The sequence below is a fragment of the Doryrhamphus excisus genome, chromosome 4, assembly GCF_030265055.1.
Source record: "Doryrhamphus excisus isolate RoL2022-K1 chromosome 4, RoL_Dexc_1.0, whole genome shotgun sequence".
NCBI lineage: Eukaryota > Metazoa > Chordata > Actinopteri > Syngnathiformes > Syngnathidae > Doryrhamphus > Doryrhamphus excisus.
This window is the reverse complement of record NC_080469.1, coordinates 6471712-6497846: the sequence shown is the minus strand read 5'-3', so window position 1 is coordinate 6497846 and position 26135 is coordinate 6471712. Positions and strand designations below refer to the sequence as shown.

General features: G+C 40.1%; 2 protein-coding genes across 8 annotated transcripts in view; one reads left to right on the top strand and one right to left on the bottom strand.

The window, feature by feature from the left end:
* slc15a4 (solute carrier family 15 member 4) overlaps positions 1 to 849 on the bottom strand; it is a 31531-nt gene extending 30682 nt beyond the window's left edge. The window contains exon 1 of one of the 4 annotated variants that reach the window (XM_058069592.1): positions 711 to 849. The gene's annotated coding sequence lies outside the window, so the exon portion shown is untranslated. Of the gene's footprint in view, positions 1 to 27; positions 501 to 563 lie in introns of those variants that run through there. The other 3 variants (XM_058069593.1, XM_058069594.1, XM_058069591.1) reach the window with 3 other exon arrangements.
* On the top strand, positions 312 to 24738 carry glt1d1 (glycosyltransferase 1 domain containing 1). Of its 4 annotated transcripts, none has more exons than XM_058069599.1 (12): positions 312 to 768; positions 5349 to 5500; positions 5623 to 5728; positions 8472 to 8523; positions 9324 to 9360; positions 10054 to 10110; positions 16488 to 16586; positions 17865 to 17914; positions 19725 to 19768; positions 20169 to 20284; positions 21228 to 21326; positions 21874 to 24340. In XM_058069599.1, exons 1-11 carry the CDS (start codon positions 701 to 703, stop codon positions 21293 to 21295), a joined length of 849 nt encoding a protein of 282 aa, XP_057925582.1. In that variant the 5' UTR covers positions 312 to 700; the 3' UTR covers positions 21296 to 21326; positions 21874 to 24340. The 4 variants fall into 4 exon arrangements, with proteins under 4 accessions (XP_057925582.1, XP_057925581.1, XP_057925579.1 ...); XM_058069598.1 differs by lacking the exon at positions 21874 to 24340 and adding an exon at positions 24348 to 24488 and having other exon boundaries at positions 313 to 768; XM_058069596.1 differs by having other exon boundaries at positions 313 to 768; positions 20164 to 20284; positions 21874 to 24338.
* The last annotated feature ends 1397 nt before the right edge of the window (positions 24739 to 26135 follow it).

Genomic DNA, 26135 nt, shown 5'->3' with positions numbered 1-26135 from the left:
TTCCGTGTGAGTTTTGCTATACATTACCGTTTGTCAGACGTCCAAGTGGTGGATTGCCTCCATTAACGGTTATGTTGCTTATACCCTTCAAATGTGTACTTTGTCAACTGAGAACTGGAAGTCGTCCAAAAGTCTCACATCACAACCCCGTGACACACAGCACAGTCAACAAACCGTTGGATGCATTTGCGTGTGACTCCACAACCGATCTACAAGTCAACTGCTAGTTTTGCTGGGAACTAATACTGCGTCCTGGTTATTTGTAACTCTGTTCAGTCTCATATGACGTTGCAGCAAAAATGAGGAAGTGGCACGTCGGCATTTTCATGGTGTTTCATGTAACACTCGCAATATACAGCGGCGTGATAAACAATTACAAGCAGTTCAGCTGTGTGTGCTGGCTCCAGAGTTTGTTTCAAAAATAATTCTGTCGTAAAAAAAAACATTACGCCAACATTCGGCTGCGTTCAATGTTGCGTGTTTCCACGGAATTATATGGTAGACGGACATGTGAACAATACAAGTGAAAAGTACTGTACTGTAGTGTCAAGTAAGGCAGGTACCTCCTCTTTAGGAAACCCAGGAAACGTTGGGTCAGCCTTGCTAGCCTGCTACGTTAGCATGTTACGGCTGTAGGGTTTTTACATGCACTAACGTCTATGAACATTTAGTCGGTCGGTAGTCGGTCATTATTGAGATCATGAAATTACTTTTTCTTGCTTGCCTCGAACCCAAAACAGGAAACCACACCACAGCTGAGCGAATCAGGTAATTCATTCGAAACCGGTGAATTGCACTGTCCACTGAAGTGAGCCTGCATTAGCAGTGAAGCAGAACAGAGAAGTTATATATACACACGCACACAAAGAGCAGACTGCATCATCTGAAGCAATGTTTACTGTATATATAAGTGGCTTCAAACGTGAAATATTTCAAAACTTGAATATGTTCTATATATATTATATATTGTTTGTAATTATGTTCTACATTGTTTGATTTCTGAAAGCAAACAGTAAATTCCCCAAAATTACATTTATAGTTCAGGCACCCCCGTAACGAACTAGCTGTCGCTCTGCTGTCACTCAGGTAAAAAAAAAAAAAAAACATAGCGGTGTTTACAGTGATTTTAGTGAAGATTTGAGCAACGTTTTGGATGAGGAAGAAACATTTGAAGATGAAATGGAAAACTTGCAGAACATGGGCTAAGACATGAAGATGAAGATTTGTTGTCTTCAAAACAGGATGGTAAGTGTTAATTACTCTAGAGTTGCTTACCGTTCAATTATTAATTTTAATCGTCTTCTTAATGAGCATAAAGGTGTTGTCATAGCCTTTTTGATGGAATATGTATACAGACCAGACCAAAATCTTAAGACCAGTTGAAAAATTGCTAGAATATGCATTTTGAATATTTGCATCTTAATGAGGTTTTAAAGGGCACCTATTATGCTTCCCCCACTTTTCTGACCTATAAATGTAGTTAGAATGTTGTATTCGCCTGTTAAATGATGCCAAAGTTTCAGATAATTAGGTTTTGGCATTTGGAAGTGAGCCCTGAAAGAGGTTTGGGATGGCTCAAAAGGCGTGGTAAAATTGTGCCTTCATCATGTCACAGAGGGGCGGACATCTATGTGGTTCATAGTTAGGAAGCACTTTGGGCATGTGACCAATCACAGCGGAGCGGGCATGCTGGCCGTGGGAGGAATAAATTAAAACAGACCATTTTGGCAGGAAGCACATATCAAAGGAAGCAAAGCTCCAGTAGATGCATATTCTGCAAAATCTAAAGTTTTCTGTGCAGGTTATTGTGTGGAGCTGCTATAGGAGACCACAACTCAATACGTGTCAATAACGGTCGAAAAATGAGCACAATAGGCCCCCTTGCAGTAGAGCTACAATATGCAAAAGAAAGAAGGGGGAGTGTGACAAAAAACATTCTGAACTTGTGATGAAAAAAAAAAAAAAAAACAGAAATAAGTTTTTTTCACCTGATCAAAAGTTTAAGACCACAGGCTATAAAAGCATAAAAGCATTTTCTGTCAGTCATTCACATGGTAACGCCCTCCTGATGACTAAAACTAAGAAGCGTTCTGTTCTTCAATGATCGTCGAGCTGCATAAGCAAGGGCTCTCGCAGCATACCATTCCTGCTGAGGTTGGATGCAGTAAGACAGTCATAGATCCCGAGCATTACGGAATAAAAAAAGTCAAGTGGTAGACCCGCAAAACATTAGACCTGCACTGAGCTGGAGGATCCGATTGGCTGTCTGTCAAGATAGGGCGGTCCTCGACCCTTGAGCTGCGAGCTAGTTTGTCATGAGTGGTGCCATAAACTATAAATGAAACTTTTGCAAATTTACCGTTTGCTCACAAATTTAGCGTTTGCTTTCAAAACAAAACAATGTAGAACACAATATACAATATAACATAACATTTAACCAAAGTTGATGAATCGGGTTTAGTGACCCTTAAACTCCAACCACGAAAGTGCACTCTATTGTTTTATTGCAGAATTTACTCCAATTTAAATTCTAGACAACATTCAAAAATCAGATGCATTTAACACCAGTAATCACAGAAAAGAAACAATCTGGTTGTGATATTGTCCAACACCCATCTTGTGTTCCAACATAGTCACAGAAAATTAAATACAGAATCAAATTCAGCAGTGCAAAAGCATATTTCCAGGTCAAATGAACAGGACAAGAACTTGCCTTTAATTTCTCCCTTTCAATACAGAAAAAGAGCAATGGCCATAGCCACTTAATCAAGATAAGTAAGTAGTGGTTGAACTGCCCACTCTTTGGTTAATTAAAACATAATGTACTGTGTTCATATTTAGTCAACTTCAATAACTACCGATCTTGCCAAACAAGATGAACTTTGCACTTGAGGCATATTTTCCTTTAGTGAGTGTGGCGGTAAAATGGCTCTTTTGATAGTAAAGGTTGCCAACCCCTGGCCTAATCTATGATGTTGAACAATCTTTGTTTTCAGGTCATTTCACAGTTGTTTTGTGGCTACCATGTTGCTACTCTTCACAGGTGATGCAAAGAGGAGAACAACTTGCAACTGGCCACCTTAAATACCTGTTCTCATGATTGGCTTCACCTGTGTATGTAGGTCAAGGGTCAATGAGCTTATCAAACCATCAAACCAAGGGTGCCCAAATGTATGCACCTGCCTACTATTGCACACTTTCTGTCAATCGTATGAACTTCATTTCACTTCTCAAATATCACTGTGTTCGTCTGCTATATGATATATTTCATTGAAATTGCTGATCCGAACAACCAATGGTTTATAAAGGAAAATCTTGAAAATGATCAGGGGTGCCCAAACTTTTTCACAACACTGTAAATGAATAGAAAGACTGGAACTAATCCATCAACCCCAAGACACACTCACTCACTCCACAGTACATTCATGCATGTAATGAAGACAAATCAAAGATAAAGTCAATGAATTTGATCACACCTCCTTTGGTGTTGGGCAACAGTGGGTAGAACAAATGCAGTGGAGCCAACTCACCCTTGCTGAAGAGGCTCAGTGGGGGACCGGAAGTGTTGTCCTGAAGTAAAATGGCATTGTTTGTGCAGCTCGATAAGTAACAAACAAAAAAAATAGTGAGAAATTTGATTGCATGTTGCATGCAAATCAAGATATGTTTATGCATATACAGCGGGGAAAATAAGTATTGAACACGTCAACATTTCTCTCAAAAAACATATTTCTAATCAAGCTATTGACATGAAATTTTCACCAGATGTCGGCATCAACCCAAGTAATGCACACATACAAAGAAATCCAAACATTTATGTTCATAAATTAAGTTATGTGTAATAAAGTGAAATGGCACAGGGAATAAGTATTGAACACATGAAGAAAAGGAGGGGTAAAAAGGTCTGGAAAGCCAAGAAAGCAGCTGGAGTTTGTCAGTATTTAGAAGGTTAACCTGTCCCCTATTAGTGCAAAGTAATATCAGCCCGTTTAGTCCTGATTAATGCCTTTTAAAAAGGTTTCTCACCAGCAAGGTGTTAGACAAGAAGCATTGCATGATGGGTAAAAGCAAAGAGCTGTCCAAAGACCTACGCAGCCTTATTGTTGCAAAACACACTGAAGGCATTGGTTACAGGCGCATTTCTAAACTTCTGAAAGTTCCAGTGAGTACCATTGGGGCCATCATCCGGAAGTGGAAAGAACACGGCATTACCATAAACCAGCCACGGCCAGGTGCTCCTCGCAAGATTTCAGACAGAGGAGTCAAAACAATCATCAGAAGGGTTCTCCAACAGCCCAGGACCACTCGTGGAGAGCTTCAGAAAGACCTGGAATCAGCAGGTACCGTTGTTTCAAAGAAAACAATAAGTAATGCACTCAACCGCCATGGCCTCCATGCACGCACACCACGCAAGACTCCATTTTTGAAGAGGAAGCATGTTGAAGCTCGTTTGGAGTTTGCGACACAACATTTGGATAAACCCATGACATTCTGGGAGAACATACTCTGGTCAGATGAGACCAAAATTGAACTCTTCGGATGTCATAAGACACAACATGTTTGGAGGAAAAATGGCACTGCACATCACCCCCAAAACACCATACCAACAGTCAAGTTTGGAGGTGGGAGCATCATGGCGTGGGGCTGTTTTTCAGCATGTGGTACTGGTAGACTTCATATCATTGAAGGAATAATGACTGGAGAAAAGTATCGAGACATTCTGGATCAGAATCTGCTGTCATCTGCCAGGCTGCTGAAGATGAAAAGAGGGTGGATCTTTCAGCAAGACAACGATCCCAACCAACTGGTTGAAGAAAAAGAAAATAAAGCTGCTAGAATGGCCCAGTCAATCACCAGACTTGAATCCAATTGAAAATCTTTGGAAAGAACTGAAGATCCGGGTTCACAGAAGAGACCCCCGGAACCTTGAAGATTTGAAGGCAGTTTGTGTGGATGAATGGGCCAAAATCACACCTGAGCAATGTATTCGACTGGTTTCTCCATACAGGAGGCGTCTTGAGGCTGTAATCACCAACAAAGGTTTTTGCACTAAGTATTAAATAAATTTCAGTACGCGTGTTCAATACTTATTCCCTGTGCCATTTCACTTTATTACACATAACTTAATTTATGGACATAAATGTTTGGATTTCTTTGTATGTGTGCATTACTTGGGTTGATGCCAACATCTGGTGACAATTTCATGTCAATAGCTCGATTAGAAATATGTTTTTTGAGAGAAATGTTGACGTGTTCAATACTTATTTTCCCCGCTGTATAGAATAGTAGTCTAATAAAAAATCCAATGCATTGTCCATATATGTATATCATAGTCTCTATATTTACAGGTCCTACATTGAATCAGCAGGACACACTTGTGTGCTCCGCCATGCAGAAGAATTCCAGTCATCATCTGATGTGGCTAACCTGCTGTCAAAAAATCTTGAATTTGATGGTGCACTTGCCATTCATCTTTTCAAAGCAGGCAGACTCCTCCTAGGTAAAATGCATGTTCCTCTTTCAATCGTTCATGTCATCTCATACAAAAGTCACAAAATTAAAACGTGTTACCTGTCCGACATCTGCTTCAACAAATGTCATTATGCATAATTTTCACAACAGACATTCAAGTACCCTTTGGCGTTATCTTTGGTGGAACAGACATCAATGAGGATGTGAAAGTTGAGAAGAAGCGTGTGGTTATGGAGAAAGTTCTACTTAAAGCAAGGTGATGTTTTCACGTCATTATTTAGCTAACTGAATGCAGGATTTGATGATTCAATCAAATCTTCTAACACTATGATTGTGCAAGATTTGTGCAATTCAACATTTTAAGATGGCAACACTTTCAGCAAGGAAATTATACAACAAATGTACATTATACAGTGGTGTGAAAAAGCATTTGCCCACTTCCTGTTTTTTTTTTGCATAACATCATCAAATAAATTTAAATATTTAACACAATGAGGAAAATACTACATGGCCTAACCTATTAAGAGGTTGGTCCACCCATAGCAGCAACAACTGCAGTCAAATGTTTGCTATGATTTGCAATGAGTCTCTTACAAAGCTATGGAGAAATTTTGAGCCACTCATCTTTGCCAGATTTTTGTAATTCACCCACATCGGAGTGTTTTCCAATATGAACCGCCTCTGTAAGGTCATGCTACAGCTTCTCAATAGGATTCAGATCAGGAATAGGCCACTCAGTATTAATCTTGTTTTTCTTCAGCCATTCAGAGGTGAACTTGCAGGTGTGGTTTTGAATATTATCCTGCTGCAGAAACCATGTTGGTTTCACAAGCTTTTTCACACCACTTTATGTGATCCAAAATTTTGTTAAAGGGGACCTGTTATCCTTTTTTCCACTTTTCTGACCTATAAATGTAGTTAGAATGTTGTATCCTCGTGTTAAACTATGCCAAAGTTTCAGATAATCTGGTTTGCGCATTTGGAAGTGAGCCCTAAAAAGTTTGGATGGCTCAAAATGCTCTGTTTGAAAAGGTGTGGTAAAACTTATCCTTTGTGATGTCACAGTGGGGCAGACGGTCGGTTGTCGGTCATTATTGAGATCATGAAATTACTTTTTCTTGCTTGCCTCGAACCCAAAACAGGAAACCACACCACAGCTGAGCGAATCACGTAATTCATTCGAAACCGGTGAATTGCACTGTCCACTGAAGTGAGCCTGCATATGGTTCCTTATATGGTTCATAGTTAGGAAGCACTTTGGGCATGTGACCAATCACATCGGTGTGGGCATACCCTGAGGTGGAATAAATTAAAACAGATCATTTTGGAAGCACAAATCAAAGGAAATACAGCTGGAATCGGTGCAGATTCTGCAAAATCTAAAATATTTTCTGTGTTGGTTATTGTGTGTAGCTGCTCTATATGAGACCACAACTCAATACAAAGGGCCGAAAAATGAGTTTAATAGCGCCCCTTTAAAATAAAAAAACGAAGAAGTCACTCATCATGGACAGCATTGTGTTCAACTTGTGCGAGGTGCGAGGAGCATTAAAAGTGTTTTTTTTTGCTTTGTAAGTTAATTTAGAGAAAGCATTGTCTTTCATATTTAATAGTGATTTAAATTTACTGAACTATATGTTTATGTACATCTCCAAAGTACAAAAACCTCTGTACTCTTGATTTTGTTAAGATGAAAACAGGCAAGAGGGCATCTGTTCCACAGATCTAAGGGGCATTTAAAAAAAAGCGTGGACACGCAGGTCTTAAGACTTAAATCATCTGAATCCCTGTAATCCCTTGCTCACAGTCTCGCGTACAAACATTTACTATTCAGCCCATTACCACGGTGGCCATGAAGTGTAAAGAAAACTGTTAAAAAAAAAAAAAAACAAGTACAAATGTACTTTTTTACCCAAGGGATTCCATTTCAGAAAACTATACTACATTGTAAAAATACATTTCAAAAATGCATAGAATGTATAACTGGTACGTACTCCAAAAAATTGCATGTTGCATATCTTATGCTGTGGGGAGATACAGAACCTAAGTCTAAGTCTTACATTTCTTAGGGAAGCAACAATGACCCTGCTTTAAATAGTGTTGAGCATGGGTTGGGTTGACCACAGACATCTTACTTGAGAGAAAAAAATAATCTGCTCAGTAGAGCAGAAAAAAGGAAACTAGCAGAACCATGGAACCAAAACACACACAGATGGCACAAGACCTTAACAAGCATGCATTGCCCCAAAGAAGGAGACACCACTGGCTGAACTAAATAAGGAAAAGCGGTAGAAAATGAATGAATGGATATTTCGGAAAATGTTTTTACATAATGTCAGAATAAGTTCCAACACCGCCAAACTAGCAGAGGTGAGGTGAAGATACAGCCAGACTGCAAATGGGAAATGCTGGTGCTGCTGCCAGCACTCAACTCCTCGAATTTAGCGAGCAGGGAAAACAGGAAGAAAGGCAATACAAAATAAGTGCTCTGATGTATCAAACACATTTGACCTTCTGGAACGGATGGTTTTTGCATTGTTTTTCATGGGAAAAACTGATTTGGTTAGAGTACTTTTCGGTTAGATTCAGACCTTCTGGAAATGATTAATGAAGCTAACCAAGGTCCTACTGAATTTCACAGCCACTGCTACATTTCATACATAAAACACACGCCAATGACTCCTTGATATTCTTTGCTTTCTTGTTATTACCATGTACATAAAATATCCTTCAAAACAAAGATATCATGAGCTATGTGAATAAATAGTTAATAGTTAAATATTGTGACGTTTGGTCTGAATCTGGCACTCTAATTAGGAATGGTTATGAATTTTGTGCTGTAAGCACATTGTTCGCAAAGCAGAACAACTCAATCCTATTATTCAGTTCCTCAGACCGCATGAAATTGCAGGGTGTTGGTCTTACAATTTAAGGCAAATATTTATTTTTTACTGAAATGGCTTCTGTAAGGGTTACATTAAAGTGTATGTTTTTAACAGGTTTGCAGCTGCATTTACGGACAAACTGAAGCAGGAGGCCATGTTATTTTTGGTATGGCTTTACTTTTTTTCCTTTTTTCTATTATGTCTGCAATATTTAGAATTTTAACTGCAAAATAACTGCTTTCATGGCTTTTCTGTGGACCATGTGCCATATGTCTTAACTTATTTGCAACTTCTTACATTCACAGCATAAATATGTAACTACTACAAACGCAAGAGATGGTACTTCGATATCGATTAAATGTAGATCTTTACGCTTCTTATTTAGTGCACTCCAAGCAATTACGTTGTGAGAGCAAGCTACCTTTTATTTATTTTTTTTTGCATTTATGACGCATCAACCAACACTTGACTACTTCAATAAAAATAACTGAAGGGCTTTTACTACACCAACATAGGTTGCCTGACATTAAAACAATATTGCAGTGTTTTATTTTCAGATTACACTCTAGCAATAAACTGCATATCGAGGTGGGTGGCATGCTTTATCTTTGTCATTTAGTTCTGGCATTTGGCTGACAGGACACACACCTTTTACAGTGTAAAATGCAACATGAGCGGATCCGGTGTGACAACACGTCAATTTCCTTTCCATCCATTCTTAAGATAATTGGAATTTCTACAAATCAAATTAACTACCTTGCTGAGAAGTTTATCGTAGAAGATTTAATTTAGTTTAAAATGTAGTCACGTCAAGATAAATGTCCTCTCCATCATTTTACACATATATGATAGCGTGACTTAGTGTATAAACATTTTTTCTGCACAGTTATGGTACGGTATGTAAATGCACAATTGACTAAAAAAACATCTTTTAACCTCATGTCATTCTCCTCCACCACCCACTAGCATTCCCAAAGCAGCAAAATATTTGTCCAGCCTCAAGGTAAGCTCTACAGGAAGACATGACTGACTCACCAAAGCAATCACATTCACATTTCTCCCCTGTTAAGCTTTCACAGACGCAGAGTTATATTTGCTCTTACTATTGGCTATGTATGACAATCCAAAGCACTTCCTCATGTTTTGTTTAGTTTTTTTATCTTTTCCTGCCAGGAGCTTTTTGTTTGCATATATTAAAATAATTGTGGGCCGACTACATGCATTTCTCAGACCAGTAAAATATTTTTTGTCTTTATGCATTAGCAAGCGTCATTAAGGATGGCGTTAAAAATGTGAGGTGTTCATTTGGTCAGTACATGACATTTCAGACTGCTTTCTATGTTCTCCTCTCCATGTTAACACCCCCTTACTTAGTTGTGACATTATGCCATAAGCTCATGGAGGTTGTCACAACTTCTCTCTTGTGACCAATCCAGAAAGTCCTCTCTGTCCTTCACCATTGGTGTCCACAAGAGAGAAGTGATACCTCTCTTTGCAATTGGTGATCTCTCTTCTATCTCTTTTTTTTGTCCAGAATGTACAGGGCCCATAAGTAGCTTTGCACCTAAACGTCTTTCTAACAAGCTTCTGTCTCAGCCCTGTCTCCTAAAATTGTCTTCTTTTTTTCTTGGCTGAACCAGTGAGTCATCAGGATTTCTGAAATTTATATTGGTCTTTATTTGCATTTATTTTAAAGGTATTGAGACACAAGTTGCAGAGGATTTCGACTGGACTGAATTCTTACAAAGTTCAGGTACCACTGTTGCTACCATTGTTGAACAAAAATTGTAGTACACCTGTCAACCACATCTGACGGCAGTCACTGGCACTTTGCTCCCCACTGCTACACTCACAACTCACAACAGTAGCTATTTGATGTCACACATGTCACATCCCAGGTCCATCCATCCATCCATCCATTTTCCTCTGCTTGTCCGGTCATGGGGGCAGCAGTTTCAGTAGGGAAGGCTTTCCCAGGCCAGCTGTGAGTCATAATCCCTCTAGCGTGTCGTAGGTCTGCCTTCTCCCGGCTGGTGTCTGAGAGGCATCCAGACTAGACGCCCAAACCACCTCAACTGGCTTCTCTCGATGTGATGGAGCAGCGGCTCTACTCTGAGCCCCTCCCTATCTTTCAGGGTGAGTCCAGCCATCCCTACGGAAGAAACTCATGTCAGCCGCTTGTATCCGCAATCTTGTTTTGTGGTCACGATCCAAAGGTCATGACATGTAGATGAGGGTGGGAACATAGATTCACTATTAAATTGAGAGCTCTGCCTTCTGGCTCAGCTCTCTCTTCACCACGATGGTCCACGAAAACCACATTGCACCTACTGTAGCCTCTCCAGCACACTGGAATAGACTTTCCCAGGGAGGCTGAGGACTGTGATCCCCTGTAGTTGGAACACACCCTCTGGTCACCCTTCTAGAAGAGGGGGAGCACCACCCTGGTCTGCCAATCCAGAGGTACAGTTCATGACTTCCATTCAAAAATATTGAAGAGACGTGTGAGCTAAAACAGTCCCTCAACATCCTGAGTCTTGAGGAATTAAGGGCGAAACTCGTCCACCCACGGAGCTTTGCCACTGGGGATACCTTTTACCCCAGATACCGCAACCATGATGATGGAACTGTCCGTGTTGGTGTCCTCAACCTCTGCTTCTTCTATGGAAGGCGGGATTGACAAGGTCCTCCAAGTATTCCTTCCACCATCTGACTGTGTATATCTTTTATCCTTCCGCCATGACTGGCACCAACTACCTTGCAGCCGCAGCTTCGACTGCATCAGCAATGGAGGCATGTAATACGGCCCATTCGATCTCGGTATACTCAACATCCCAAGCCCCGGGTTACAATTGGGCTAGTATGAATACAAAACAGTTAGACAGTTAGTGCAAATAAATACATGTGCTCAGTGGGAGAGCTGTGGGGTTTAAAATAAAAAAAAAACACCTGTGTGTGTAAAAAAACATTAGTTGGTGTTTGTGAGGTCTAAATTGCATTTTTAGTCAACATCTGTCTTTCCTAACTTCCACTTCTTATATAATTTTGGGTAGAAATAATAGAAGCAGAGTTTCCACCAAGAAAAGATCCATGGTAAATTAAATCAATTTTCCCCAATCATGAAACCTTTAATATTGTAGTATCATAGTGCATCATAACGGTATGCAAACTACAATATGTTGCTTTGTTGCAGTACTTTTTCTAACAACAATTCAAATGGTGTATTTTTACTGTGTATCTTTTTTACTTCATGAACTTGGACTCTGCAAGATGGGGTCCACTCGAGTACCTTGGTGCCGTGTATAGAGAGCAATGCTTGATTAATAGCTCTCCAGCCTTAGGCCATTTGTCACCACATTTCACAACTGGTGAAAGTCATACTAATTGCCCACAGACTCTTCTCCATTAGTTATTCTTGAAATCTGACCCACAACATAAGTGTTCTTTTTCCCTGACGTGTTGCAAAAAGGTACCATAATTAGGCTTTATTTTGAGCTTCAAGCTTGGTTAAGTATCAGAAGTATCAGAATATATAAATATATATAATTGCTACAACTGTGCTTCTAAAATGATAACTGCACTTATTTGGACACTACTGAATGAGAATTTAAGCCTTGCTCTTTATTTGTCAGTGGGTGGCCTGTTGCTTTTTACAGGATAAGGCATCCTCTGTGACATAAATAAATTGGTACAAAGCTGTATAGGTGTAGTTGGTCTCTGCACACAATGTTTAACCAGCAGTGCATACACTCTCTATACCTTATGTGTTCGCCTCAGATCTCTCTTTGGATTGATTTAGTTGCTCAGTCATCCCTTGCTCCTAACAAATAAATACGTGGAGCATTCCTACCTGACTGAAAGTACTGTACGACTGGTGTGTTTCATCTTTCAGGATTCACAGTGTATAGTTTTTCAAAGTGACTGATTGAAGAAAATGATCTCTGTCTTTATTCAAGTCTGGCCTATACTTTGTAATCAGTCTGTCCTTATAATAAAAGCAAAGAGTGCAAACAAACCTTTCATCTGATCTGGGCATCGTTTGCTAACTCGGTTGTCAGTGGTTGTCTGCAATAAATTATACAGTATATTGTCTGATGACAGCCACTGCCTCTTATTGCCACAGTGCCAACGTGTCTCTCACGCTGTGACTGTGACACATGGTGTCATTATTTTGTTCTTGCAAACAATGGTGTGTATTCAAGGAGAGATGTCGATGAACTTGCATAAATGGCCTCTCCCGTATTTCAGATCAAACTATGTCCACATTTCTCATTTGAATGATGACAAACAAAAAAAAAGCTTGTTTATTCATAGAGGGGGTGGGAGGAGAAGTATTTTACCCTTAGTGGCTCCCTTGCTCCTTTTTTTGCTCATTTTGCAAAATTACAGCTGTCTTCCATCTTTTCCCCATGTCTTCTTTTAATGTCAGGACTTGGGTGTGTATCTGAGCTGGTTTGCTTTGTCATGCTTTTAATCAATGCAAGATTGCTGAAGACATCTAGGAGAATTAGTGGCTTTGTTGACAATAGGCTCTGAGGATCAGGGTCAATGCCCAGACTCCACGCTGTCACTTTTAGAGACCCTTTAATAGCATTAAAGATCTGCCTTGGCCTCCTGATCTGGACTTAACTGGCAGCAGGGGATTTCTCTTGCCTGTCATGGAACTCTCAGCATTTGCTTTTGTGGATGTTTACAGTATCAGTGCGAGGTACTATTTGCTTTTATTCACAGGCAGATTTTATTAACAGACTAATAAAGCAAGCTTTTAGTTATACTATGTGTTGACATATATTTTAACTGCATACACTGCAGCAGATTCACACCTTTAGAACAGGGGTCTCCAATTAAAATAGAGTAGGGTCCGTTTATGCATTTTTTTCACAGCAAAGGTCCAGAGTGCAGACCTGACATGTCTGAATTTGTCATACTCAGCATGCAATTTAAATACGCTTGTGTACTTCACTACTCTCTATTTTATTTCATTTTGCTGGTGTCAGTTTTGAGTTCAGTACAGACAAATAAATAGGAGTTTCTCAATAGTATTTGTAATTATTTTTGTTTTGTCCCCCAGTGTGGGCATGACAGAAAGTAATTGAGAACCACTGCCTTACTACACTCAGAAAATCTACAACAGTACTTTACCTTTGGGTAAGATCTCTGCAGCAGACCACTCCCGTCAGAGATGTTGTTTAGTTCCAATATCCATCCTATCCTTAGTGAAGAGTCATTTGAACGTTGCTATGCTGTAAATACTCTCGCAGCTTTTTCATACTGGGTGCTCCAGTTTCAGAGCACATGAGACAGCGCATTGCCCCTGGATTTTCACCCACAGACATAACAGTGTTTTTTTGTTCTCTCTAAAAGCAGTCTACACAGGGGAAGCCTATCCTACCCAATCCAAAACGGAGTGTAGGCATTCAGTACTATTTATTGATTGAGTAATATAATTGGAAGCACCTGAGCAATAACACACACCTGTCAGACCCCAAAGCAACTTTAGTGACATCAGCAAAAACCTGATATTAGGAGTCACAGTATCACTATCTACGGTTCATAGAAGACTTGATGAACAAAAGTACAATGGCTACACTGTACTGTACTACTGCACTGTAAAAGAAACCACACAGAAGCGGATAATTTAACCCAGGTCTTCCCGATCTCCTGACTGTGTGGCCTACATGCTAACCACTTGTCCACCGTGCGGTCTAATTTAGAAGTTCAAAGGACCGGAAAAAACTGGCTGCAGCCATCTCGCCTCCTAATGCATTACAGCATTGGCAGGGTCCTTTACACACATTTTTTTGGCACACCTTCAAATGGACAAGAGACAAATTGTTTCCCATTGTGAGAGTTGCAATGCAATGTAAAAACAATAGACATAATTAGCTAACTTTCTTTAGATGAGCCCGTCCACTTCATCATGCAAACGGTTCACCCACTCAGCCGAGCAAGCTTTTGGAGCCTGAGTTTAACCAAAAAAGACCCCAAAATTTGAACCGATTGTGGAATCAGGACAATGGAAAATCAAAGCATCAAAGCTCTGAACCAGTTGCAGTGGAAAAGGGGCAACACTCATGAGGCTGGTTTCATCAGTTGGAAGTAGGGGGATGGGAAGGTGTCAGTGGTGATTTGTGGATTGCTCATCTGGGGGAGTGTGAAGACAAGAGTGGTAGGGGAAGGGTCAGCAAGGAGCCAAGCACTGAATCTATTGAAGAACATATTCAGCTGGTTGGCTCTGTTTGGACCCCCATCCGACTGTTTGGCCTTGATGTTGAAGCCAGTGATCATCTTCATGCCCTTCTACACGGCCAGAGTGTTGTTCTGCTGGAGATTGGCCTCCAGCTTCCTCCTGCAGGCATTTTTACACTCCCTAATCTTGACATTAAGCTGCCACTGTATCCTCTTTAACTTGTCCTTATCTCCAGATCAAAGGTCCTGCTTGTTCTTATTCAGCATATCGTTCAGGTGGCTGGTGATCCAGGGCTTGATGTTCGGATAAGAACGTACAGTTCTTGCGGGGATGTCAGAGTTTTCACAGAAGTTGATATATTCTGTGATGCAGTCCAGTGATGCTGTCAATGTCAGATCCATGAGGCTGACAGTGCACATCCCAGTTGGTGGTTTCAAAGCAATCCCGTAGAGCTTGGCTGGCCTCCTGGCTCCACCTTCTAACTTTCACAGTGGAGACAGGCTGCCTCCTTACAGTAGGAACATACTGAGTTGTTAGTATCACTAGGTTGTGATCTGGTCGTCCGTGGTAGGGCAAGGCAGTGGCACTGTATGCATGCTTTGAATTAGCATATAGTCGGTCCAGAGTTTCATTCTCCCAGGCTCAAAGCACAAATTGGTGGAAAGTGGGCAGAACGGTCCGCAGAAGTCCCCAGAAATGAGGTGTGTTTGGCCTGTTTCCTAGCAACGGTGGCATGGATCATTTCACACACTGCAGCCTGTTTAAAGGTGACCGTGTGGAGGTGGTTCACACCTGTAACTACCTGGGAGTGCATCTGGATGATAAACTAGACTGCACTGCCAACGTGCTCTGTGCAGGAAAGGGCAGAGCCATCTGTACTTCATCAGAAGGCTGGCCTCCTTCAACATATGCAAGAAGCTGCTACAGATCTTCTACCAGACTGTGATAGCTTGAGCCCTCCTGTATGTACACCTCTTGACAAACTGGTGAGGAAGGTACTGGCACTGAGCTGGAAATCTGTGACAGAGCAAAGGAAACTCAGGAGGCTCTTTTACATGATGGACAGACAGCATCATCCAATGCACAGCATCTCCCGACAGAGGAGCAGTTTCAGTGACATTACTGTCCTGCTCCACTGAAAGACTGAACCTATCATTCGCCCCCCACGCCATGCGGATTTTCAACACAAAAGAGGTATATAAGCTGCAATGTTGCTCTCACCCAATGTTTTCAATCTATGTCAAAACAACAGAATTGACCACACTGTTATCTTTTGCAAAGATGTAGCTGAATAGTTCTTCTAGGTCAAACATGGTAAGCATTATGCTTGGTAAACTGTTCATTGCCAAAGGGAAACTGTTCATTGCCAGTGTAGCTTGCAAAGCCGCAAAACTTTATCTGTACCTTTACCTTACTTCTAACTGTGAAAGAATGAACATAGACATGCCCAAGTAGCGGATGTCAGGTATGAGTATCTGGTGCTGTTGTATGCGTGGGTGTGATAATAATCCAGATTTGGTATATGATTTATGCATGCTGAAAGTCAGATGCTGAACAGTATCATCGATGTCACTGTTCTGCCAATCTCCAAATAATCTCAGAATTGTATCCACCATCAGGTGAATTGGGCCATGAGCTGACTCAGTCGTGTTCCTTCAAACAATTTGACATCATTATTTCTTTGCCAACAAATGCTCTAGCCAGGTAGTTATGTCTTACATTTATTAGGCCACAGGCTTTCAGTGCCTCCCAATTTCCCTGCTGAGCATTACAACTCTGATCAGGGAATTGTGCGCACACATTAGTCACTGCCATCTCATTTCCTTCATGACCTTGGGTGATGTATCACTTTCATTACCTGCCAATGTACTTGGGATGTTCATTATGCAGTGTTTTGTTATTTTAGTGCTGTTTTTCCTTCATGTCTGGCCTCTCTCCAGGTATAAGTGGTGAACATGTGGAACGGCTCCATGTTTTCCTGTTGATCTGCGGCATCAGAAGAATCAAGGACCCTCTGTATATTGTGGAGAGTTTTTCAGGTGCATTGCACATTTAAACACTTGCTTTTATTTTTGGAACTTGACAAAAGATTTTTAAAGCTAAATGGATTTTATTGTTGCTGTCTTCAAAATACAAAAAGAAAAAATAAGTATGAGGCGTGAATATTTTTGAGGAAGTACTCCATTGCAAACAACCATTAAACTGAAATGGGCTGCTTATCAGCTTTTCAAAAGTTTCAAGACGCTAAACAACCAAAACACCCTAAAATAGAAATACAATTTTCAAAATAGGACTCATTAATGAGTAGCTGCACCATTCTTGTTAATCACCTAAAAAAATGGTTTGGGCATGCCAGTGTTACCAGGAGGCTAGTGGGAATGTTGTGCCGGGTGCTGATGATGACCTCATGGAGGGCATCAACTGTCTGGAACTGAACAGATTTTTGACTTGTCATCCATACCCAAATGTTTTCAATTTGCTCTATTATTCCTTTAAAGGAAAAAGCACCACATTTCATAATGGTGCCCCTTCCACTGTGCGGTGTGGAAAACATCTCATGTGGGAACCCCTTGTCATGCTAGTAACAATGCACTCAAAGAGAAAAAGATTTTTTGCTATCAAGAGATCATGACGGAGTGAATACCCGAGAGATGATTGTGTTGATTGAATCCACCGTTTTCAAGGCTGTCATCTTAAGCTTTTGATGGTTGTTAAATTGTATTCTTCATTTTGTATTTTGGAGCTCTACTTACAACCTCATGCAAAATGTAAATTCTTGCAATTTTTCAACTGGTCTTAAAATTTTGCTCAGGAAAGAATATACAGGGTCTGGTTAATCGCTAATTTGGCAACACTCTTCTTGCTCAATATTTAATGTGACATAAACTACAACACATAACACTTTTTGTGGAAACACCTGCACCCACGGGCGCACCTTATTTATTTTCTACCACACATGCAGACCACTATGATTAGAGGTCACACGATAACTTGTTGCCATGACAACATGAACACAAATCATTGAGGCCAAATAACTAACCAAACGAGAGCACATCTCAACAAACATTGATCCCCTTGGCTTCATCTTCTTATCTGTCAGCCCCAGTGAGTCATAATGTGTTTATGAGCCAGGGCAAACAGGTAGCACCAAGTCTACAAGTAGTGTCCCACCCACAGCACTACATTGTTAATAAATATTATATAAAAAACGATGTATATCTGTGAGCTCAAATTGCTGAAAATGCAACACAAGTAAAGATGTAGGTGCTGTTGGTTCTTCAGCCCATCTCCTAAATTGCCTATTGTGTGTCTTTCAGAGTGGCACAGTGAGAATCCCCAGCATGTTCTTATTATAATTGGTCCAAGGGTAAGTAAACAGCCTTAAATGTTTCGTTGTTTGTTTGTCCTCTCTGACTCCAACATACGCCAGGTGTTTCTTTCTCGCTGCATCTTCACTCTATATACATTTACTACTAGTGAAACAGACCCTGGAGCTTCAAGCAGCTGCTAATTGGACAGAGTAGAGATAGCGCTTTAACTATTTAGCTGCAATTGCAGTCAGCACTGAGCATGCATTTTCTCCAAACAGGCTGAGAGTCATCAGCTGTAGTGCCTTTCCTGTTTGCTTTTGTGTCAAACTGACATCTGCTTACTGCATATTTCAGATAAGCACTTGCCTAACTAGTCGTGTATACAGTAGAGCTTTGTGTCTTTTTAATGCACATGGTTGAGCCTTGATCTGCACATGCACTGACACATGACACATGGCACATGACATAAATTGCCTGTTTCCGTGTTGGTCACCCTCTTGCTTCTGTCCACGGTCTCATTCCTTCAACTCAAACTGTAAATGGATTAACCTTGATTTATTATATTTAGGCAGTTTTCCAAAACAGATTACACAAGTGCCTCATTGGCCAACAGCAGCTTCCCCCTTTAATAATTCACTTTCAATTGAACAATGTGTGTCTTCATCTCCTTCCTTACTGCTTTGATGTGACACCGGTGCATAGTGTTTTTGTCATGGTTTGTTCCACTTTATTTCTCTCCAAAACAACAGTATTAGAAATGGCTGAGGGCTTATCCACTCTTTCAACATTCTCCACTGGGCTTTGTTTTTGTTAACGATAAATAAAACAATTCAGTTGAAGCAGGGATGATTTATCCCAACACTACTGAATCACGATTAATGTATTTTTGCATAAACATAAACATTCAAGTGTATTCATTTTGGGCTGTGCGATGGACAAATTGTTAGCATGTAAGCATCAGGAGAGCGTGAAGACCTGGGTTCGATTCCACGCTTGGATATCTGTGTAGAGTTTGCATGTTTTCCCTGTGCATTGGTTTTCTCCGGGTACTCCGGTTTCCTCCCGCATTCCAAAAACATGTATGATTATGAATGTGAGTGTGAATGGTTGTTTGTCTATATGTGCCCTGTGATTGGCTGGCCACCAGTACAGGGTGTACACCGCCTTTCACCCAAAGTCAGCTTGGATAGGCTCCAGCATAGCTGCAACCCTAATGGAAGGATGGGTGTATTATTGTCCAACAATATTTTTGGGCTCTCACAGTTAAGTCAATATAAACATTGTCAACATGCATTAATGAGGTAAATGTGGAATCTAAAAATAGAGACTCGTGACTGGATGAGACATGAATTGCTCAAGCTGATGTCACAAATCCACATGAGAAAAATTCAGGTCAATTTGTCATGACACATATAACTCATCGGTCCCAGCACAACTGTTTTAAGCATTGCCTTTTCTGTTGAGAATATGTGTATAAAATATTATTTATTTATTCATCTCCTTCTGGTTTCACTTATCTACCAGTTTATAGTACCATGCTTAAATGCATTCTTAAATATGAATGCACTTGTGTTTCTATTTTCTAATTTCATGTGCTGTACAATATAATGACAAAGTAGCAGCTTGCTTGTCGACATCTTTGACCTAAATTGATATGCAGTGACTTTTTGTTAGGGTAAGCTAATGCACACAAATCCCACATTGCAATTAATCAGATCGGCCATCCACCCTGCCCTGACCCCAATCTCTGAAAAATACAGGATTTTCAGAAAATGATTTGCTCTCGGTACAAATCATTAAGCGTGCCATTGTGTAGTTGGTCCTCCCTGTTTTCTTAATTATCATGAATGCTTGTCTGTCTCCCAGATTGATCCTGTGCTGAGTGATGCTGTCGAAGCTGTTGTTAGGAGGTAAGTGCTTATTCAGTTTTCATTGCCAGTTGCACACTTCAAAGAACTTGCATTTTGGGAAGCTGCCTGAGATTTCTTCCCCCCCAAAATGTTAGACTCTATACAGCAATTGGCACATACAGTTATCCCTTAGAAATGTGAAGTGCAAATTTCATATGGCTTTTTTCATCTTCTCCCACTTGGTAGTCTGGGTAGATCTGTTCAGTTTTTGCCATGGGCTTTCACCACAACCACGGTTACCCACTCTGGTTAGGACTTTACCTGAACTCAGTGTGCATGTCACATGTTGTGCAGCCGTGTTCCTTGCCCCGAGCTTGTCGCTGCTGCTCACGATCATTCACGCCTTTGTGAGCCCTGAGTCACGCCAGAACTGAGCTTTGTCACTGCTTCTGCAGAACAGCAGGGGTCTTCTTGGCTCGGGAGAGGAGCCAGCCGGAGCTTCACGCTGCCATGAAAAGGTGCTTTGCTGTGGTCAACAGTTCCATCTCAGAGGGCATGTCAGCAGCTATCTTGGAGGTAAACATCTTCAGGCCTCATGATTAATTTGGCAACAAATCACCTGATGAAAGTATTGAAGCCTTTTCACACCAAATGCAAGATCAAATATGTCATTTGTGATATTGCACTAAATATATTCATTGTTTAATAAGTCACAGTTGTTCATGTTTATGACTCCAGTTTTATTTCTGAGCAAGCAAAATGTGCAAATCCATATAATCTCTTTTAAACACTCTTGATTAAGACAATCCACTGTAGGCTTAAGGTTGGGTTAATATGTTAACGTGTTTTTCTCAACAACCTGCTAGAAAGCATTAGCAGACACAGATTCTTAATTCTGAAAATGAACTATAACAAGAAGCTATGATAATCAAATTATTGTAATTATTCTAGGAGGAGTCCCTCGTTAAATAAACATTCACTGTCACATGACACGGTATATCTTGCAGGAATATTACCGCATTCACCGAAACCTTTATGGCAGACGAACAAATAAATGAATCAATAAATCAGCTTTTATTGTTCCACATAGAGCTCAGGGTCAATCCCATGACTATATCAGTCTATTTCTTGTATAACCTGGACAAAGTGCATGTCACTTTATAGATAACACCATCCATCCATCCATCCATTTTTTATGCTGCTTATCCTAATTAGGGTCATGGGGGTATGCTGGAGCCTATCCCATTAAATAGTATTAAAATAGCTTTCAATCGGTATGTTGGGGCCTTGAGGTGTGGTGGGTGACAAGGGTGGCCTTATGTGAGTTTATATTTTTTTCTTGAGGCCCAAAATTTCCAGCACCCCTGTCTGTGATGTAGATTTTTTGTATAAAATTCTTAAGGCCCTAGTTTGGCTAGGGGCCCCAATTGTACATGTGATGAACATGTCACATATGTCACACAGACAAGCTACCAGTTAAAAGACATCCTGCATGGTTTAATCCTGTGTGTTCCGACAGGCCATGGATCTAGGGCTACCTGTGTTGGCCAGGGACATCCCAGGAAATACAGCTGTGGTGCAACATGAGGTCACTGGTCTGCTATACTCTTCCCCTCAGGTAAATACTGCAGCTAACAACACTGATTCCATGTTGCCATCTTGCCCATTGGATCTTAAGGACGGTCTAAGTAGAGCTTCAAAATGCAAAAAGAAGACTTCCGTTTATGGCCGCCATGTAGGAAGACGCGCGTCACGTCCCTCTGCTGCTAATTACTACAAATCCTTTAAATTACAATTGACCACAAATGAACTATGCACTTCATGCCTGTGACACATCCTGTGAAGCTGCACAGGAGCCTTTGTAACAGTAGCGGAAATACAAGTTTTCCTCAAGATCGTCCGAGATGACAGGCAACAGAACCGTTGTCTCCCCCAAGCTCTGCTTCTCTGTTTATGAGGCAAGCTCAGGCAGACGTTATTGGAGTTGGTGGTTTCCAGCAAGAGAACAATACTTTCAGCTGTCAATGGCATTTCACACGAGACTGTTTTTTGTGAACATGAACGTGAAATATCCGCCGGGAAAGGTGCGTTAATGTCGGACACGCTGTATGGAGAGAACCACTGTGGTCATCGATGTCTGGAACATGTCTTTTTTTTTTTTTTAGATCTTCCAGAATCTGCACCTATTCCAGCTGCATGTCCTTGCATTTGTGCTTCCCACCAAAACGGTCTGCTTAAATGAAGAGAGCTAATTGAAAAGTGTATAGGAGCTACTGACAGCTCATGAACTACTGGCTGGAGACCTCCGACTCCAATTTGTCAGGATCATTTGCTTTCATTGGCTTTGCTTCTGCTAAGAGGTACTTTTGGAACAATTTCCAATAATAGTACATGTTCTAATTGGTTACTCAATCAAGATAATAGAAATGTGCAATTTATTATAGTCAAACATTTTTGGAATATCTTGGGATTCAAATCCTACCCAAATACGATCAAGTTGCCGATGCTAATTTCACTCCTTCAATGAAAAAAAGATGTAATTACCAACATCAATAATTGGTAGAATCAATATATTAAAGATGGACATGCTACCAAAGCTCTTATGTCTCTTACAGCACGTACCTCTGCCACCTCCAACAGATTCAATATCTGGATTGAAAAATTCTTTGTAAGATTTATATGGAATAACAGGAAGCCAAAGCTCAGGTTATCTCTATTGTATTTACCATATGACAGAGGAGATTTAGGATGCCCTAATCTGACCTGGTATTACCAGGCGACATAAATCATGTTCTGTATCATGTTCTGCTTTTCAGCAAAAGACCCTCCCAGTTGGACCTATATTTATATTCTAATACAATGAAAAGGTTATTAAATGAAGCGTGGCATTTCTATGTGTTGTTTCCGTGCTAAGGGGGTTGTTTCTGTTTATGGCACAGTCGGTTGTTTTTGGAAAACTCATAAAAATATGCAAAAAGAAGGAATGGAACTGCGGCAAAACATTTTAGTAAGCCATTTATTGCAAACAACCGTTAAACTGAAATAGGTTGATCAAAAGTTTAAAACCGTAGTTAAAATAGAATGTGCCGTTTGAGGCCCCACACAACATTAAGCTTCAATGTTCCATTGAAGGAAAAAGTACCTCAGATCATCATGCCCCTTTGCCAAAAAATCTCAGTTGCGATTTCTTTGTTCCGTAAGTATTTAGGTGTTTTCTTAAAACCCTTCTCTTGAAGATGCTCTCTGATTGTTATTGGACTGCAATCTAAAACAACTTTAGTTCGCCTTTGCCATCAAAAGATCATGACAATGTGAATACCTGACATTACATTTTTGCCCCAAATGTTGTATTTTAATGTGGTCTTCAACTTTTGATCAGCTGATGAACAGCCTATTTCACTTTGTTGTTTGCAATAAATTGCTAACTCTTTTTTTTCAGTTCCATCCATCTATTTTCTATGCCACTATCCTCACTAGGGTTACGGTTATGCTGGAGCCTATCCCAGCTGACTTTGGGCAGGGTGCGGGTACACCCTGGATTGGGCACATAAAGACAAACAACCATTCACACTCACATTCACACCTATGGACAATTTGGAGTCGCCAATTAACCTAGCATGTTTTTGGAATGTGGGAGGTAACCGCAGTACCCGGAGAAAAGCCACACATGCACGGGGAGAACATGCAAACTCCACACAGAGATGCCGGAGCGGGGAATCGAACCTAGGTCTTCCTGATCTCCTGACTGTGTGGCCAAATTTCAGTCCCAAATTCTTCTTTTTGCATATTGAAGCTTCGCTTAACCTCCTTAAGATCCAACAGTACAAAGTGAAAGTTCATGCAGTTTTTTAAACGGTTAAAATTTTTGAACAGGAGTGTGTGAACATTATCCATGAAAACAGTGTTCAGCATTTCAGTATAAATGTTTGAACATTTATTTTGTGTAATCCAGATAAATAAACCGCAGTGTGATTTGTATGTAATACAATAACACAAGTTAAAAGCTTGAGCCATGTGCACTCAAGCTCGGAAGATTTAGTGGCAGTAGGACATTGGTGCAGCCACAGTTCAGTCGGCCGATATCGGCCGATATCAGTGAAAAAGGACGGTATCGACATCGGCTGATACTTGTAATTGATTGGTATCGGTATCAGGATCGTATCGGCAGTATAAAATTGTGATCCCAACATCCCCAGGATGGCAGGGCTCATCTGATGTAATCGAAGCCAGCAAGCTGGAGTTACTTTTCGGTCTTCACTGAGTATTGATCATTTTTAATTGGTCTAGTCTTTAGCATCACCCCCACCCAGCAGCTCTGTGACATATGGTGGGTAATGATCTTAAACACTGGTGGGTTTTTTTTTCCTGTTCTAAATAAAATCTAATGAAGTGGCAGCTAATGTAGGACAAACTGAAAAGGTCCATTGGACATATTTGGACCTGAAGCAAAAAATATCTCCATCCCTTTGAAGTATTTACATATCAATGCAAATGCTTTATCTGTATTCGTCTCTTATGTCTTGTAATGTGGCTTTCTGCTAAAAAAAAAAAAAAAAATCCCTCTTCAGGCAACTTCGGTGGCAGGCTTCAAGTGGCGTTTGGCAGTAAATGAGATTTATTTTGCCTCTATCCCTGCCAGGAATTTGTGCATCAGTCTCAGAGGCTGTTGTCAGATCATGAGCTGAGAGCGAGAGTGATAAGGAATGGAAAAGTCTACGTGGTAAAGCATCACAGCTTGAACCAGGAGAGAGAAACTTACCAGAGGCTGGTGGACATGCTGCACTAGGGCCACATCTGTCAGCTCCTTTGTTTACTTTGGCACAAACACGGGTATTTACTTTATTATGTTTTGGGCTTTTATTGGTGTTTTCCATTGGCACGACTCCCTGGAGTCTATTGACTTTTATTTTGTCTGCCTTTTTCGGGTATAAACGTTTGTATTTCTGTTTGGTCAAAATGGTGATTAGGGTTGGGCGATATGGACTTATATCACAATATTTTGGGGTTGTATAAAACAATATGAAATTCAAATTCAGTATTTAAAAAAAAAAAAAATATATATATATATATATATATATATATATATATATATATATATATATATATATATATATATATATATATATATATATACTGTATTTTCCAGACTATAAGTCGCACTTTTTTTTCATAGTTTGGCTGTTCCTGCGACTTACACTCCAGAGGGACTTATTAATGAAAAGAAATAAAATATATATATATATATATATATATATATATATATATATATATATATATATATATATATATATATATATATATATATATATATATAGAATTTCACAGACAGCTACAAGAGGGCACGCTAGACTATCACACTGATATCTCCTACTCCTTAACAATTCAATATTTAAACAGTAGACATTGCAAAGTTAGGGACTGGCGTAAAGCGAAGGCTACTCTTCCTGCCATGAAGAAAACTAAACAGTTACTGTACTTAAAACTGTTATGTTACATAAACACTGGACACCTTTTCTTTTCTAACACCATATGTGTTAGCATATCGTACACCTAATTCAGCCTGTTCTCTATTCCTTCATTAATGTTAGAACTTGCCTTCCAAGATGAAGTAATGTCTGCTTTGGTAAAATAGTTTGTAAAAATAAATTACCCGCAAAAAAATGTGACTTGTGCGACGTATACTCCGGAGCTTAATACCTTATTTACGGAGTTAAGACGTCAAACAGCGCTTTTATTTAGAAGGCTGGAAGAATGTCTGTCCGAGGAGTTGGGCACAAGCATGAACGTGCTTCCCGTCTTCACCCATAACTTGCAAGTCTAAATTAGGCATTATGAAAGACTCCTTACATTAAAGCGGTGAAGATTGTCATCCAGCCCGACTTGCACTCCAATAAACTAAGCCGATATCGCCAGCTTCAATTAATTCCGTGTTTATCACCCTTTCATCCTGTTGAGTTTGGGAGGAGGTGGTTTAGTGTTTATAATGAGTGAATGACAGCATTTCATTCATATTTGCTTCCGTTTATCATTTATATCGGTATAAGTAATTTTCTTACGATTTGAAGACTCTATACCGGTATATAAAAAATATCGCCCAACCCTAATGGTGATCCTTCGACACTTTGGCTTGACAAAATATTGATGACGATGAGTCGTTTTTTTACTTGATCGGGACTCACGGGTACTTGTTAGCTCGTCCACGTACTCACTGCTTCTTATGCTGTCTAAATTAAAATGCGCATGTTCAAATTTCTGCACATTTGATTCACATCACCTCAACTTAGTAAAAGTCATTGAGTTTCCTGTCACTACTGAGAATCATGTGAGCCAAGATATTTTTCTAGATATATTTAAACACTATAGTTGGGATTTTTTGGACATGAGTCAGTATGTTTTTAATACAATAAACTGTACTGTATTTTATACA

Bases quoted from the DNA above. Each gene is read 5' to 3' on its own strand.
- glt1d1 (XM_058069595.1), top strand. From the start codon at position 701: ATGAAATTACTTTTTCTTGCTTGCCTCGAACCCAAAACAGGAAACCAC. The intron at 769-5,348 runs GTAATTCATTCG...CTATATTTACAG, and splicing joins ACCACAGCTGAGCGAATCAG to GTCCTACATTGAATCAGCAG. The intron at 16,587-17,864 runs GTGCATTGCACA...TGTGTCTTTCAG, and splicing joins TATTGTGGAGAGTTTTTCAG to AGTGGCACAGTGAGAATCCC.